This window comes from Antechinus flavipes, chromosome 5, assembly GCF_016432865.1.
Source record: "Antechinus flavipes isolate AdamAnt ecotype Samford, QLD, Australia chromosome 5, AdamAnt_v2, whole genome shotgun sequence".
NCBI classification, from domain to species: domain Eukaryota; kingdom Metazoa; phylum Chordata; class Mammalia; order Dasyuromorphia; family Dasyuridae; genus Antechinus; species Antechinus flavipes.
The window spans coordinates 237,703,347-237,721,730 of NC_067402.1; the positions used below are offsets into that span (position 1 = coordinate 237,703,347).

Genomic DNA, 18,384 nt, shown 5'->3' on the forward strand with positions numbered 1-18,384 from the left:
AAGTACTTTACTCAAAACTATCCTGTAAGGCAAGATAAGTATTATTAGCCTCATTTTTCAGTTAAGAAAATCTCAGTTTTAGAAAATTGAATCAAATTTGTAAAAAATAAAAAAAATGCCACAATTGATAAATGATCAAAAGATATGATCTGTGCTCAAAGGGCTATAAATTCATGTATGTCATTTGACCTAATGTAATGCTGGAGAAACTGAGGCAAGATAGAGATTAGAAAGTTTTTAATATTTTATTAGGGGCTCCAGGTGGAGAGATTGGACTAGGGATAAAACAGGATCCATGTTGACCCCAGCCAGTTGGATTGGATTCTTGTCTCAAAGCATCCAGCAGGGAGCAAGGGATTCCAGGGATTCTTATAGAGCTCCAGCAATCAGGGAAATAAAGGCAAGGTGGGGGTAAAGCACTGGTGAGCAGGAACTTTCAGGAACGGATCATAAATTCGATTCTGACAGGTTGGAGGTAAGAATCATAAATTCTGATATGTCAGGAGGACCAAGAGCCAGGATGTCTGAGATAGGAGATATACCTACATATCTTGAGATAAACCATCTGCATTTTATGACTCTTTGGTTTGGAATGCTAGTTGTCAGGGCTCCCAGCCCTAATTATCTCAGTCCTAATGGCCAGGAAGGAGGTTTGCCATCAGGGAGACTGAGGCAGAACAATTCAGGGAAACTGAGGCAGAACATTAGTAACACTACTATTATGCATGAACACCAAAAGAGATTTTTTGAAAAAAAGGAAAATTACCTATATGTACAAAAATATTCATAACAGCTCTCTTCTCGAGACAAAAAAGTTGAAAATTGAGGGGATACCATCAACTGGGGAATGGCTCAATAAAATGTGGTATATGTTTGTGATGTTCTATAGGAAATGATGAGCAGGAAAAACAGAACAAAACAAATTCAAAAACCTGGAAAGTCCTCCATGAATACTCAAGCAAAGTGAAATATACTATACATAAAGTAATAGCAATGTTCTAAGATGACCAGCTATAAATGATTTTGCTATTCTCAGTAGTACACAACTACTCTGAAGGACTTATGATGAAAAATCCTATCCATACTTAGAGAAAGAACTGATTGTGTCTGAATAGTGACTGAAGCATTTTCTCTCTCTCTCTCTTTAACTTAATTTTTCTTGAGGGTTTTTACTTTCATTAAGGTCTATGTTTTCTTTCACAATTTGACTTTTATGGAAATGTTTTACATAACTTCACATATGGTTTCTTAATTGTGGATTGGGATAAAGGAGAGAACCTAGAGCTTAAAAAATTTTAAAATAAATGTTAAAAAAAAAATTATTTCGGGGCAGCTAGGTGGCAGCCTAGCACCAGCCCTGAAGTCAGGAAGACCTGAGTTCAAATTTGGCCTCAGACACTTAACACTTCCTAGCTATGTGACCCTGGGCAAGCAAGTCTCTTAACTGCAAGTGCCTCAGGAAAAAAAAAAAAAAAATATATATATATATATATATATATATATATATATATATATATATATATATATATATAATGTGTGTGTGTGTGTGCGCGCGCGCACACACACACACACACACACACACATATAGGAGAAAAAGAAAATTTTAGGTTTTTTTCAACTATATAATGGGTAAATAATATCCATACTACCTACCTGTACAGGTTTGTTGTAGGAAAAATTACTTGTAAATCTTAAGATACTTCAGAAATATGAACTATATTATTATAACCTAAATCTCAAATAGGGAAATCTTATAAATGTGAAAGGACTAAGGTCTAAGGCACAGTTTCATTAAGAAAATGACTAGATGATTCTTATAGTTGAAACAAATGGACATAAGTCATTAGGCAAGCAATTTAAAAATTGCTTGTATATGTATATGTGTGCCTACCTACATGAATGCAATATAAACTTAATAATTACAGTAAAACTGTCATATAAAAATGGATAAAGTATTTGTGTAAATATGTGAATTATTACATTATACATTCATATACATTCAGCACTGCTGTTAGAATTGACTAGAAGGGAAAAAACAGTCTGAATTTCATTTGAAAAACAATAGTACTTCAGTAATCTGAAACTTTACCCTTTAACAAAGCTCCATTTTAAATAAATAAATAAATGAAATGTGATGTGTACTTCTGTCAATGCTGTTGCTATGAATCATGTATTACTATGACATCTGAGGAATAAAAATTTATATCATTCAAAAGACAATGAATGGATGTTATTTATTGTTCGAGAAAGTGAGGATAACAGATATACTACACCCACATATCCATAATGCTAAGAGACCTATAGATCAGAGAGATTCTCTATTTGAATGATAAACTCCAAGAGGGTCCATGATAAAAAAGAAAGGCCTCATAGCAGCAATTTTTTTTTTTTATGGTAGCAAAGAATTAGAAGCAAAGTAGATGGCCTCACTGAATAAAGATTGGCATAATCAATTATGGCACATGAACATAATTGTAATAAATAATGAATAGGATGAATATGAGGAAATAAGGGATGGACTGAATGAAATGATGCAAAGGAGAGGAATCAACCAGCAGTGATTGAAGCTGGAGGGAACAGGTTTTTTTTTAACTAAAGTTTGATCTGTGATCCCTTTCAGAGTCTCAATCCCTCCAGGCGAAAGGCATATCCCCACCAGACAAATTATCTTTCTAGGATGTCAGAGCCTTTGATTCAATTAGAAATCCTGGTCAAAAAGCACCCCTTTGAAGTGTTGTTAATTCCAATAGAAAATCCTGGCTGAAAACTGATAAGAATCTAAGCCTGGGAACCTCAGCTCCTGAAGCTCCTACCAAGAATCCTGGTCTGACTTGCTCGGGCTGTCCCAACGCGCACTGAGATACCCAATATAACAGCTTCCCTCAACTAAGGTCTTTGCAAATGGCCTATGCACTTTGCTAGGACCCTGCCTGCTAAGCATTCTCAGCATCAAAATTCCATTTTCCCAATAGATCTTTGCTACTATAGAAGTAAATCCCTTGTAAACTGTTTTCTATCCAACAATAAACTTTCATTTTGCAACTAATAATTTGGAAATGAGTGAATTCTTTCACTCCTAAACCACTAACCACTAACTTGCCACTAACTTCTTGACCACCAGGAACTGAGACTATTCAAACCACATCATGAAGACAACAGTGTAAATGGAAAGAACAACAACCGCAAAACAACTGAAACTGAATGCTGTAAAATTAAAATGAACAAACTTGGCCTCAAAGAAGAGAGATGAGAATTTGCCTCCCTTCTTTGTTTGCAGAAATGAGAGACCATGGTCTCTGAGTGTCTGAGTGTCATGGTTGTCTGAGATTGCCCATAATGTCAGACATTGTTGATTTATTAGTTTGGCTAAATTCCATCCTACTTTAAATTCTTGATTATAGGAGACAGGGAATAGTAAGAGAAGAAGAAGTAAGTCTATATTATGAAGTATGGTTTTTTAAAATCTTTTTATTTTCAAAATACATACATAGTTTTCAACATTCACCCTTGCAAAATCTTGTGTTCCAAATCTTTTTTCTCCTCCCTATCCCTCCTCTAGATTCTTCTATACATATTTCCCCAACTATCATGCTGCACAAGAAAAATCAGATCAAAAAGGGAAAAAATGAGAAAGAAAATAAAAAGCAAGCAAGCAAAAACAAACAAACAAACAAAAAAAGCAAAAACACTACATTGTGATGCAACTCAGTCCCCACAGTTCTCTCTCTGGATAGAGATGGCTCTTTCATCATAAGAACATTGGGACTGCCCTGAATCAGTATGACTAGTTTTGAAACAAAAAATGGCAATAATTTTTTAGAGATTTGGGGGATGGCTCCCTGCTGTCCTAAATAAATATGATGGATATCCCTCTGCTCCCATGGAGAGAAGTTGCATTTATGTGCTACGTCATTTACTGAACTGGGACAGAAGGCACTCGAGTCTTTTCAGGGCCTGTCTTTGGAATGTTAAAACCATAGCCCTAATCTCTCAGAAAAACTGGATTGGGGAAACTGAATTTGAAAAAGCCCTAAACTTAAAATAACTCAGCAGTCCCAAATCCCTTTGCATACCTAAAAAGACCCTTGTCTCCTTTTCTGTCAGCACCCTGCTTGGCATAAGAACAGCAAAGGAAATCTCATATAAGACTGCTGTCTCCTTGCCCTTTATTTTTTTCCTTAACATAAAGGAGTGACAGGGGAGCTCCCAAAGTCAGAGAGAGGGACCTATACTCAACTAACCCTACCAAGATAACAGAATGAAACCACTTTATCTTGATTCCCTGGGATGGGTCTCTCTGGGGAGAGCTTAGCGTTCCCCCCAAAGTCAGAGAGAGGGAAAGAGAAATAGTTTGGGTGCTCCCCTCGTCACTAGTAGGCCAACCTGTTTTCTATTTCTAGTAAACCTTATAAAAAGCCCTATGTCCTTTTGTTCAGAACCATGCACTTCAGATGCTAATCTTATATGGCCAACTTGACTTAAATAAATTCTCCGATTAAAAATTAGTATTTCTCAACATCTCTATATTTTAGTACAACAGTTTTGGAGATTCCCGGGATATATTATATAGAGAGTGAAATTGGAAATTTTTGGGCTTCAGGGTGAGCCTTGGATCTGCTTTTGCCCTGTTCCTCTAGGGGAGTCAGCCCCCTGAGACATTCTAGGACCTCAGGGGAGAACTAGGGCTGGCCACATTGAAAACACTTCCGACAGACCCCTATTGGGCTGAAGTGGAGAGATTGGTCTGTAACTCCTGTAGATATATTCTGTCTGGTTGCTAGCATTCAGTTTCCCAAAGGTACTAGACTGGATACAGCCAGTTAATGTTTCGGGCCACTGTTGATGGGACACCAATCAACACTTCAGTAGGTCTGGGTATCCTCCAGTTCAATTTGGAGTCTGGTCTGTTTCTGGGAGGGAGAGACTGCCAAAACCAAATCTCCCCTCAGTACTCCTGAAATGTCTAGAGCTTGTCTCTGGCCTGTATTTTTTGATATATGAAGTTAATCTAAAACTTCTGTTGTGTTTGTGTAGTCCCTGTTTTTGTCATGTATTTAGATTGTCGCTTTAAACAAACTAAAGGGATATGTAAATTGTAATCTCTTTGCACTGACTGAAGATTTAAGAATTGGGTACTTGGGAAAAACAAAAGCATTTGGCTACTTTTAGTTTTGGCAGTAAACAGCACAAAAAAAGGGAGCAAAAACTTTATCTGGATCAGGTTTGCCTTTTAAGAACTTAAAAACTTGAGAGTTTGAAACTCTGAATGGGGGAAGGTAAACGAGAATAAAGAAAGCTGAAGTCAATTAAACAGAGGGGAAGTGAGGTGGAGTCTTCTTCTGGAGTTTCTCTTGAAAATTCAAAATTTGTGAAGTAGGGTTATTTTGCCTGAGGAAAATAAGGAGAAAAAGTTTACTGCCACCAAAAAAAGGGTTTGGCTTGACTAGACTATTAGATTTTGAGGTCTGTGTATATTTAAATTGGAATTGTGATTCTAAAATTGTAGGAGATAATTACTGTTTACTGGTACATGCTAAATTTGTTTATTTTGAATTTATTTGAATACTGAAACATTACTACTGGAATTTTAAACTGTATTTGATTTGATTTTAAGTTAAAACATTGGTTACTAAAACAAAGTTCTGGTATCTTACCATAGGAGGATCACATGTTTGCATCCTAATTAGATGAAGTATGTTATTTTCTAAAATGTATATTGGGTAATTTCTAAAAATTATGAACTATGCTTTAAATTTTGTCAGCTCTGCTAGACATATGTATATTTTATGAAATTTGGCCTAAAGTTATTTAAATCTTAAAGTTTTAAAGGAGGTGATTTTAAAAACAAGAGAAGATTGATTTGCAAAAAGCAACTGGTAGTTTGAATGGAACATCTAGTCAGAATATCACAAAGTAAAGTATTGATTTTTTTTTTAGCTTTTAATTGGTGTTAACATTAAAATTGGAGACGATTGTAAATTAAATGAAATTCCTATCCCTTTTTGTGATAGGACATATTATGTTTATTTGGCTATCATCTGTGAAAACTGTGAAATTGATAATTAAGTAGGGGTTATTGTAATATTGAAATCTAAAATTGTTACAGATTATTGTTTTGGTAAGTTGTTGGAGAGAGAGGGAAACAGTATGCGGTAATCCGAAAGAGAGAGCTGGAACTTGTTAGAAAGGGAGAAAAGACAGCATGGTAAAGTGTTGAGGTGGGGAGGGGAGGTCAGAACAGGAATCTGTTCCACCACATCCATGGTGAAGCCTTTAAGAAACTGATTTGTGATCCTTTCAAATTGATTTGTGATTCAGATTACTCCCAGCTCCTCCTGGCTGATGTATTATCAATTCAAAAAGCTAGGACATTTGATTTACAAATCCTGGTCAAAAGCATCCCTTTGAATTCCAATAGGAGATCCGGGGCTTGTCCCAGCCCCCATGGGATCTGAGCCAACTTAGGCTCTCACAGTCCCCATTGGATCTGAGCCAACTTGGGACTCCACCCATGGGCCCCTTTAGCTAAATCTCTCATTATAAAAGGAACCAAACTAAAATCCTCTCTTTGCAGAGGTACCAAACGTGCCAGTGCTCTTGGCACCTTAGGAGCTTTTGCCCACTGGAATACTGTTTCCAGTGCCAATCTCTCTTTACCCTCACCCATTTCCTTAACTAGACTTTAACCTTACTTCCAATTCCTATAATAAACCTCTTTTATCAATCTAGGTTTTGGGGTCTGTAAATTCCTTTACAGAGGATCTTGTGCCGCCACTAGACCTTATTTAACTCCCTGACCACCAGAAACCCTAATTTCATTTGGGTATCCCAAATCTAAACCTCATCAATGGGACTCCTTTTTTCTCCCTCTCCCATATGCTTCTCCTCCCTTCCTCCCTTTCCCCCCATTGCTCCAAACCCAACAACCTGGCCCTAACAATTCTCCAGAGGACTTTATTAACTCCCTCCACCTTTCCCCCTAGACTCTGGAGGAAGGAAATAGAGCAACTTTAAAAATTGAGTGAATTTATGAAAGGAAATATCTAGGTCTAGATCCCTCAGATAAGGACAAGAAGTGTATTTTGAGGGTCCATTTTGTAACAAATGCATGGCCAGATATAAGCAGGAAGTTATAAAAGATAAGACAGATGGAATCATAGGCCATTAGGAGACATTGAAGGAGGGACTCTAAACTTGTATATGAAAGGGAAATGATCTTCTAAATACAGAGGAAGCAGTTTATGCAAGTCTCTGGCTGCCTCAGACTTTTCCTTTCACAAATAAAGAAGGGGAAAGGGAAAGATCTGTAGGCTTAGAAAGATGAAGATTTAACTCACCCTCCTCCCCGCTAGGTATGGCTACTTCTTCTTTTTCAAGTCTATGGCTGTTTTAAGGCAAGTCATTTTTGATCAAAGATCTGTATCAAAGATTGCACTGCTTAGCAATGCTTGAAACTTTTAAGTGGTTTATTAGAAGCAGAGTTCTCTGAAAGTGATTATCTACCGAAGTCTCCATTTGTCTTCAGCAAATTATTTAATATTATTATTATATAATATTTATTTAAGTTCATAATAGTCTCCTTGTTTAATGAATATGATAACAAATGTGATCTATAGCTTTCCTAAAGTACTCAGAGTAGAATATTAACCTGATTTTGAAATGGGAAGCCTGAAAAACTTTTTCTCTCAAGGAGAAAGCTACCTTGAACTTTGCCTCTGTGCCCCAGGAGAGACAAACAGTATAACCAGCTTCATACTGTTATCCTGAAAGTCCACCCCTATTGATAATACTCACTACAGAATAAGTTCTCTATAGATGCAAACAGATACCTATTCAATTCCAAAATTCTCCATTGTTTCAATTGTCCCAAGCTCTAGGATCTGTCCATAAAGCTAAGTACCCTCAACAATCCTCTTTGCAAAATCTCTGGATTGTACTAGGGGCTTTTGTCCACTAAGAGAATCTTTTTCTTAGTGATATTCAGAAAGAAACTTTCCTATTCTGTGCCACAGATAATTCAGGTTAGTGAATTCTTGTCACACACGCCTCTGCTGTTCTTGTTTTCCTCCTCCAAGCCCAGGCTTGGATCTCATAAATTTGATATGGTTATTTCCAAAAAGTTTATATGGACTCCTCAATTAGAGGAAGTTGAATAAACATTTTTTTAAGAATGAAGAAATTGTTATAATGTTAATTCAGATGAGGTTCTTTCATGTGAAATTAGGATATTCTATGTTCTATATGAGTTTTAATTGATTGTATTATGTCATAAAGTTGCACCCATTATTTAAAGGGACTCTGAGGATAATAGTTTTTGCCTTTGTCTTTTTGAACATGTTTCTGCTATAGACAATCTGCAATTTAGAAAAAAAAGGCAAAATGATTTGTAAAGCCATCTACTTAGGTATAAAAGATAAGCTGTGAACTTCCTAGGATGAACCTCCTACTGTTAGCAATGTGAGGTCATAGTCAATATCTATTTAGGATATGATCTTTGAGAACTAGATTCATCTGAAGCTTTGATTAATGAGATTTACTGTTGGAGATAAAATCTCTTGGAACTGTAGCTGATATTATTTGGAGTTTTAAATTCAGGTATGACTATCCGATAGATTATCAAGCCAGTGATTCACCATCTGAAAGAAATATTCCACAAGCTACTCAGAAGAATGGGATTCTGAATTGTTATAAGTGGAAGTTAGTATCTGGGCAACAGTCTGAGGACAATCTTGGCTTCTGTCAAGGTAGGACCCTTCCAATTCAGTTACCCAATGGTGTTCTTTTGAATAAGAACCCACCTGATTATTACTGAGTCTGCTTAAGGCAGAAGTATTACTAAAACTGGGACAATTACTTGTAGTAAAACTGAGTTAAGGCTACTTTATCCTGTGTCATGTATGTGCTTTCATATTGAGGCCCTGAAGAATCAGTTTTGACTAATATGATATTTGCCATATCCTTGCTTTTTCCTCCTATTGCAGATTTCTATAATCAGAACAAATAGTCAATAGAAACCATTAATGCAATTCAATTATGTAATACCTTGCTGTTTCCAACCTGACTAAATGTAGTCATTATATCCTAAATAATTAGGTGAATGAGTATTTAGCCTAGTCATCTCTCAGTTACTAGATATTTGTGTCTTTAGGTATGTTTCTAAATGTTTCTAAAATAATGTAGGAACAATTGACACAATTGTCTGTGAGATCTAACTGCTATTTTATTGTTTATTGAGACAGCTGACACATCTTTAACATTTGTTTGTATCCTATGACACAAACACATTTCCTTACATGAAAAGCTGCTGGCCAATCTATACTGGCCTCTCTAAATCTTGTGGACCAATTTTTCTATCTCAGCCTATTCTAACATCTATTTGTTAGACTTTTTTAAATTCTAGATTTTGGTCAAGTTACAGCTGTATTGACAGCTTCAAGGACATGGATCAACCCATTGATGCTTTAATCAGTTCCAGCATACCAACCCGAAAATAGGATCCTGTAGGATGATTCAGCTCTATACCCATTCTCAGTAGGAAGCAGTTTCAGAAGATGAGACCATTGCCCCTGCCCCTAATGGACTTTGGGCCCCATTGATCCAGGTCTCAGGGTGAGTCAATGAAAATTATATTCTGCAGTCTCTTAATTATTTGGAAAATGGTGATTCAAGGATTTGAATTCCCCTAAAAAGAAGTAGGAAATGTTAAAATCATAGCCCCAGCCCTCCCCCCCCAAGAAAAAAACTAGATTTGGGTAACTGGAACTGGTTGATAAATGGACCCCAAATTCTGAGTGGGTCCCCTGTTACAATGCACTTAAGACTTAGGATGAAAAATTTGGGTAAATGTTGCTGAAAGAGGATGCACCACTAACAATTCAGTTTGGTGCTTGTCAAATTATAAAATGTATCTGCATTATTTAATTGAACATAATATTCCCTTCAGAACATGTAATTATTCGAGAAATCTTTAGATAAGTGCCAGAGCACTTATACAAGTGTGTTATGTATAGGAATTTTAATTCACTTTCAAGCTTTATATATGAGATAGCTACTTGACTCTAGGAGCCCTGTTCATTCCCCTCGGATGATTCCATATTCAAAACAAAATGGGGGATAAGGGACTAGGAAAGTTGGTGGCTTTTTTCTGGATGAGAGGATCCTCATTCCAGAAGCACTTGAAAGAGTGGGCAAAACACCTTCACCAGACAACTCACCTAGGGATTAGATTGAAGGATTAGCAGTCAGGGAAGAGTCTGTTCCTACTCATTTGTCCAGGACTCCCAAACTTTACCACCCTCTCTCCCTCCAACCCACATCTGTCCTTAACTTGCTCTCAGCTGTTCATCGTGCCATAAGAAAGCAGACCAACCTGTTTTCTAGTTGACAGAGACTTTTTTAGTCTCTGTCAACTCTATAAAAAAGCTCTACATTCTTTTGTTCAGGATCATGCACTTTGGATGCTAATCCTATGTGGTCAAGACAACTTAAATAAATTCTCCAATTAAAAATTTATATTTCTCAACTCGTCTCTATATTTTGGCAGAAAAGGAATAATAACAACAAACTCTCCTATAGTGCTTTAAGCTTTACAAAGCCTTTTCCTCATAAATACTCATAAAAGTAGGCAATCCAAGCATTTTCTTTCCTTTCTCATTGTTTTTTCTTTTAAACAGCTGAGGGAACTGATTAGATTGTGAATCCCTCCCTTAGATTGTAAGTTCCTAGAGGGCAGGGACATTTTTTATCCTTTCTTTGTATCCCCAGTGCTTAACATAGTGTGGGGCACATAATACATACTTAAGAAATACTGATTTAACTAAAGCTCAGAGAAATGAATTAAGTGATTTGACCTAAGGAAATACAGAAGGACTCAAAATCAGATCTACCAGAGCCCACAGCTACTAATGTATACAAATTAAACTTCAAAACTGCCCAGATTTAAAATGGAAAATAAAATGCATTTGAATTCATCAGTGAACTCAAACTAGAAGTCAAATTAGGTTTATTCCATTTTTATAAATCTTCGAACTCATTTTTTTGGTGCTATCAGAAGCAGAAGACAACAAAATAAAATTTTCCATTAAATTATGAAGAATCATAAAACCATAGTTCTAGACTTGGAAGGAACCTTTTGTTGCTATTCTTGAGTCATGTCTCATTTTTTGTGACCCCATTTGGAATTTTCTTGACAAAGATAATGGGATAGTTTGCCATTTCTTTTTCTAGCTCATTTTACAGATGGAAACTAAAGCCAACAGGGTGAAGTGACTCACCCAAGGTCATATAGCTGGTAAGTGTCTGAGGTTGGATTTGAACTTAGGTTTTCCTGACTCTAGACCCAGAGTTCTAGATGTCCAGAAAGAATCTTTACAGCTCATCAAATAGAATCCTTTCATTTTTATAGATGATGAAACTGATGCTCAGAGAGGTATCTGATATCTTGCACAAAGTCACACAGATGAGAGGACAGAGCTAGGATTTTGAATTTAGGTGTCCTAGATACCCAAACCAATCCTATAGCTACTATAACACAGCTAATTGAATTTGAAAGAGAGTCTAAGCAGAATACTTGGATTTGCATAAAATGACATATATTATTCTTAGAATGATGAAGGAACTTAAGAAACAAAGCAGGGACCTTGCTTTTATATATCATTCCCTAAAATCCAAAAAGTTATGGCAATAATTCTAGCCCTTTAAAAGTGCAACACTCCAGCCCCAAAAGCCCAGCACCCAGTAAAATAATGTCTTGTATCTATCTCTTCTAAGCATAATCACAGCAACTAGTCTCACCTGTAGGCAGTGTGGGGCTTCAGGGGACCATCACAGAATTTTTGGTGATCTGAATCACATTTACCACCCAAGCTGTCCATCTCTGCTCCAAGTTTAATGTTAAAGCTCTTTGAGTTGATCTCAGGACTTTCTGTACATTTGCTTGCAAAATAGTTGGTCTGATAGACATGGATTGATGCATTGTGGCGGTAATCAAAGTAGGAAGGCAGGGGGTGACGTTGCTCTGGCTTTAGCTCATCACTGCCTGGAAATGGGAAATGCACACAGATTTTGTATTAAGAGAACAGACTATGGTTTGTGGAAGTTACTAAAGAGTTACTTCCTTGCACTGGTGAGTAACTCCAAATCATGATTGGTAAACCTCCATTTCCTACCTCCTCCTCCCCCCCAGTAACTTCAGAGTCAGAGTTATAACCAACAGCTCTCACCCTTTAGGTAAATAGCATAAAAACTATCAAAAACAGTTTTTGAAATGGGAGAGAACTAAAGCATTGAAATCTATGAACCTATGAGATATGGTCATGTCAGCTGAAGCCCCAGGGCACCCTATGGAAGTTGTCTTCAAGAAGAGGGAACTGGGTTGGTACCTAGCTCACTGGGCTGTGTGGTTGCTGGAAGAAGGGAACCATCAGTAGTAGCTTCCTATTTTAAGTAACTAGTTGGTAAGCTCCATTGTTTCTACCAGCTAAAGTTCAGGAAGTACACTTTTTATTTCCATAGTCTGAGGCAAAATTCTACTTGCTCTACCTTAGGGCTTTGCCTAGAGCATAATAGTGATCAAGAAATCTATGAAATGTCACCAAAGCTTCATGTCTATATAGGATTTATCCCAGACTTCACTCTTTCCCCTATCTCCAAAACAAGTTAACAGCCATTCTAATAAGTCTTTATACAATAACTCTCAGTTGCAAGCTATAAAAATTTTAAATTCTTGCCCAACTTCTTCCCACTATCCAATCAATGACCATCTCAAGCTAATCCTTTCAGTAAATCTGAATAAACGTCTGAGTGTTTTGTCAATGCAAACTTATGTTTCATTGCTGTAAGTAACTTCTAGGTGAACTAATTCTCTCTAACAATTCTGCAAGTGTTGCTTTTAGAGAAGTGCCTAAAGTACTGATTGATAGATTTAAATAACTTGTCCAAGATATTTATGTGTGAAATTTAAAGCTAGTTTTCCATCTAGGGGGATACATTTGCATATAAAAGTATATAGATGTGAATGCATATACACATAAAGACATATTTTATAGGTCAGATGCTATTTACATTGATAAGAGGAAGTTGGGAGATACAAATGATTTTACTGGATAATTCTACAATTTTGTTGCATCAAAATGTATGTGTTATTAGCAGAAGCTTGGAAAAGAGTTTTATTATACATTAGTTAAAATTAGATTTTCCCCATAGAATGCAAATACAATTAAGTTGTACAAATAGCTTTGAGCTTGTCTGAAGCTCTGGATTATTTGGACCATTGCTTTTCTGCATTGACATTAATTAAAATCCCGTCCTTAAGGATGGTGTGATGTAATATAGCTTCTAGGGAAGACAACAAAGATTTTGAGGTCCCCTGATCCTAGAGAAGCTTCAGTTCTAATAATAAATCAGTAATCCTAAATCTTGGAGTCTGCCTCAGGGACTTCCCACACTCAGTCTAAGAACAATAATCTGTGTGATTCTGAATAGACCATTCCTCAGTTCATTGCTGACTGTCAGATAGCTTTTGACCTCAGGATAGCCCACTGACCAGATTCCTGAGACAATAGTGATAATCTATTGGTCAGTGAGAACCAAATTTTGGAGACCACTCCTCATCCTATCTTTGGGCCACAGAATTAGCATGTCAATAATAGAAAGCTGGATAAAAATGTCTTCTCTCTCTTAGCACTTTGCTAGATTCTTTTGGAATTTAACCCACTTCAATTGGCATTATAATTACAATAAAACTGTGCCCCTTGATCAGGAAATGGGTTCAAGCCTGCAAATTCTTTTGAGACATCTCTGACACTGGTCTTGTAATGCCTCAGTTTCCCTGAATTGTAATACCTGTTTCCCTGCATTAGTTTCCTTGAATTATTTCATTTTCAAACATTTCAGTATGATAGGTCCAACCCTTCTCCCCTTTCCTGGACATTAGGACTGAGAGAACTGGGGCCTCAGAACACTGGCCACTCTACACTGCAAAAAGTCATAAAATTCCAAATGGCTTATTTCAAATACCTAGATGGCACCCCCTATCTTTCTGGTCTCAGACTTCCTGTCTCTAGCTTCTTTACTCCTAACTTATCAGAATTTATGATCCTCTCTCCTTACCTCCAATCTGTTAGAACTGAATTTATGGTCCTTTCCTGGAACTTCCATCCACCCAGGGCTCTATTCCCCCTTGCCTTTGTTTCCCTGATCACTGGAGCCCTATAAAAATGTCTGAAATCTCTGAAATCCCTTGCTTGTGGCTGAATGCTTTGAAACAAGCTGACTAGTTCAACATCTCCATTAATAAAATATTAAAAACCTCTAATCTCTGTCTTGCCTTAGTTTTTCCAGCACTATAGTCTGTGACTTGTGGGGTCCCATTTCCAACCTTAAGAGTAGTATTGGGAGAGTCGTATTGATGGTGTAGTTTTTGTCTAAAATTTCTGTTTTATCAAGAGCTCAGGAATTAATGAGTACATCAACAATACTAGGGATTGTCTAATATCATAGTACTTCTGATAATCTGAAATTATCTACCTTAATTTTTTTTTTTTTTTTGCATTAAGGAGTTTTGTTTCTAGTAAGTCTAAAAATCATCTTTAATGAAAAATTTCTTCTAAAATCTTAAGAGTTATGGATTCAGAACTAGAAAAGCACTTGGAGGTAAATACTAGTTGAATGACTAACAGGATATAATTTATAACAATCCTTTACCCTCTTCCCACTTTGAGCTTGTGGATTTTTTGATGCAGGCAGTGGTTTGGGAGTTTGGACTATTTTTCTGGGGAGTTGATTCATATTATGTTTGAAATAAGGGTAGGTAAAAGGCTTTGAAGGAAGAATTTAGTGCTCCTTTTTTAAAATGCAGAAAAGGACTTTAAATAAACAAAGAATCATAGAAACTATTTTTGGCCTAGGATTAATCATAAAAAATTGTTTTAACTAGCACAACAAAGCACATTATTTCTAGTGATCACTGTGATGTGGAAATACTATCATTTTAAAAAATTTAATGCTGAGATGTCATTACTCACAGATTTGCTCAGTTCATTCAGAAATGAAAAAAAAAGCAGTGGGATTTTGTCTAATTTCTGAATGAACTGAGCAAATCTGTGAGTAATGACATCTCAGCATTAAATTTTTAAAATGACAGAATCATGGATCAGGGAGCACCCTTGAGGAGTCCTTTAGTTCAGAACTTCTTATACTATATGAGGATGCATAATTGAATATGGGGGCTATGAAAAATATGGTAACCAACAAAAGGAATCAAATATGCTACAAAGATTTAATTCTTTATATAAAAATAAACAAGCACATTAGCAATGTGAATTTGCTTTTATTTTTAATAAATGCTAAAATTGTATGTCAAATAATTATTTTTAAAAATTTAAAATATTTGATTTGTATACCTATTTTATATACTTAGATAACCCCAAATCATGTAAAAATTTCTCAAATAAAAGGGATCAGAAATAAAAAAAGTTTGAGAAACCCTGCTTTAATCTATGTCCCTGTCCCTTAAAAAGTTGTAGCTTGTGTCCCTCTCCCCAAATAATACTCCATAAAATGCCTTATTTTTTCATTTAAAATTATCAGAGGAGGTCCATGGTCTTCCTGGGAAAGCATTTCAGTGTCATTCAGTTTTGTTAATTTCCTGAAACTTACCATCAGCCTCTCTCACTACTATTGTAAAGTATTTCACAGCTCCATTGGTATCACTGAACCAGCTGCAATTAAAAGTAAAGTTGATGGAAGACTTGCTAATTAGTACATCCTTTTTATTCACACGAATATTTGGAGGTGGAGGAGGAGGGCCTGAATGAGGATAAGAAATAAAGAAGGTTTGAGGATTCTGAAATTAGCACATCAACCAACCCAACCAAGGTCAGTTCCTGACCAACATATAATTAAGCTCCATATAAACACATAATCAACAGTAATCAAGTTCCTGAGACAATAATGAATAGATCACCTCTCAAATTTATCTATAAACCATAAAATTAGCAAATAAGTAACATGAAACTCTGACCTCTCTAATTTTGTCCTGTAAATTTATCTTCTTTCTCCTCATTCTTTGCTAAATCCTTTTGGAACTTAGCCCACTTCAATTGGCATTATAATTACAATAAACTTTGCCTTTGACTTGGAGATGGGTTCAAGCCTGAAAATTCTTTTGACACATCTCACTGGTCTGCAACTCCCACTCTTGGGGTCTTCTTCTGAATCTCAACATTTTGATTCCTATGTTGTTTGCAATCACCAAACATCTAACTTTCCTAGTAGAAAATGGGTAGCGAAAATAACATGTGAGTGGTGCATTAAAGGTAATGAAAGAGGTGATTCCTCAGGAGGATTCCTTAAAGTTGCTTCATTGAATGATTTTGGAACCCTATAGTTCACATCCATAAAAGTGGTATTTTGAGCAAAGCAGTAACTCACACAGGTCTATTAAGATTACTCATCTTGCTTAACTTGAAGATGCCCTATAAAAAGAAACCTTTATAAACTCCAACTCTAGGATACTGGCTCTGCTCTCTTAATTCTTCCCATAAGGGCAATAAAGCAGATTATTGGGAAGGGTCAACACAGCCTCTGAGGGCTCCAGTTTCCTCAATTGTATAATGAAAGGATGGACTCTTGAGGCTGAGATTTCTGTCTGTTGTGTTTGTTGTCCAGTTGTTTCAGTCATGTCTGGAACTTTCTGATCCCATTTGGTGTTTTCCTGGTAAAGATACTGGAATTGTTAGCCATTTCCTTCTCCAGGTCATTTTATAGATGAGGAAACTGAGTTAAACAGGGTAAAGTGACTTGCCTAGGATCACATAGCTAATAAGTACCTGAGAACAGATTTGAACTCAAGTCTTCCTGACTCCAGATACAGTACTCTATCTATTGTGTCATCTGGCACAAGCACTATGTACTTGGCACATATTAGGTTTGTAATAAATGTTTCCTTCATCTTTTCCCCTTCAGTGCACTACTGATCAGCCATGGTTGGACACACTGTCTCTTGACCCCAACATAGTGATGTCATTTTGGTCCTTTTCTAAAATGAAGTATAACAATAGATACAAAAACTAATGGAGAGCAAAGCTCTCCTCTTTGACTTTGGGGGAGGATGTGGCGGTGTGGAGGCAAATACTTACGATCAATCATAGTGATTGTGGTCTCTTCCACGACATCACTGGTCATACCCTCAGAGTGTACTTTGATGGACACACGGTACTGTTTGTGGGGGACTAAAGTCATAATATTGAGTAGGGATTTATCTTTATCCAACTTTCGGGAGAATTCCACCTCCTCTGTGTCTACTTTCCTGCATTCAATGCTGTACCCATCAAAGTCAGAATCAGGAGGAATCCAGGAACAGGCAATGGCTGTGGAATTCTGTGGACGGCAATGTAGATTTTGTATCTTGTCTGGTCCTGGTGGGAGTTGAGGGAAAGAATAGAATGGATTCAGAACTTGGCAATGGTTCCTGTTTGTAGTATTTGCTTTTATCGCCTCTGGGCAAAACTAACTGACTTTAATATCCAAATAATAACTACCTCCCCAATACCTCAGTGCCAGGGATTCTTGACCCTTTTTGATGTTATGGATTCCTTTGTCAGTCTACTGAAGCCTATTTTAAAATGAAATGAAATTAATACAACATTTCAAAGGAATCAGTCTAAGTCTCTACCTCCCCTGTTCCAGCAAAGCACTCTGTGAACCAATGACAATGGCTTCCTTGATATTCATTGCTTATTTTTTTTTCACAAAATACTACATTTCTAAGCATTTTCATTAAGTGTCCCTGAATTCTCTCCCTCCTCATTTACACTTCCTGACTCCTCTGCCTTCCATTAAGTCTCTTTCTACAGCATTTAGCTTCCTGGTCCTTTTTGTGGGGGAAAGGGGAGGCAAAATAGTTAAGTGACTTGCCCAGGGTCACATAGACAGTTAAGTGTGTGATGCCTGATTTGAACTCCTTCTGATTGCAGGGCAGGTGCTCTATTCACTGAGTCACCTAGCTGCCTCCTCTCTTGGTCCTTCTTGACCTTAGTACTTTCCTTATGAGGTTATTTCCACTTTTCTCTCTCTCTAGTTTGCTGTTCATTTATTGCTACACAGCTGTTCATTTATTATCTCCTTCACATCATACTGTGAGCTTCTTGAGCAACTTGAGAACTTTTTTTTTTTTAACCTTTCTTTGTATCTTCAGCACTTAGCACTGTGCCTGGCACATTCATGAGAGTTTAATAAATATTTGTTGACTTGAAATACAATTATGAACATATTTTTAAAGATTCATAGATTTCAAATTAAGAACTACTGTTCTAGGTCAGTGGTTTTCAAAGTGTGGTACCTGAGACTCTTTCAGGAGTTTCCTGAGATCAAAACGATTTTCAT

The 18,384-nt window shown here is 36.6% G+C and overlaps 1 protein-coding gene across 1 annotated transcript in view; it reads right to left on the reverse strand.

The window, feature by feature from the left end:
* PTPRB (protein tyrosine phosphatase receptor type B) overlaps nucleotides 1-18,384 on the reverse strand; it is a 151,491-nt gene that overhangs the window by 41,146 nt on the left and 91,961 nt on the right. Inside the window, exons 20-22 of the mRNA XM_051962474.1 lie at nucleotides 17,139-17,417; nucleotides 15,658-15,807; nucleotides 11,794-12,037 (exon numbers count right to left, since the gene is read on the reverse strand). Of these exons, the coding sequence (XP_051818434.1) occupies nucleotides 11,794-12,037; nucleotides 15,658-15,807; nucleotides 17,139-17,417 (673 nt within the window). The remainder of the gene's footprint in view (nucleotides 1-11,793; nucleotides 12,038-15,657; nucleotides 15,808-17,138; nucleotides 17,418-18,384) is intronic.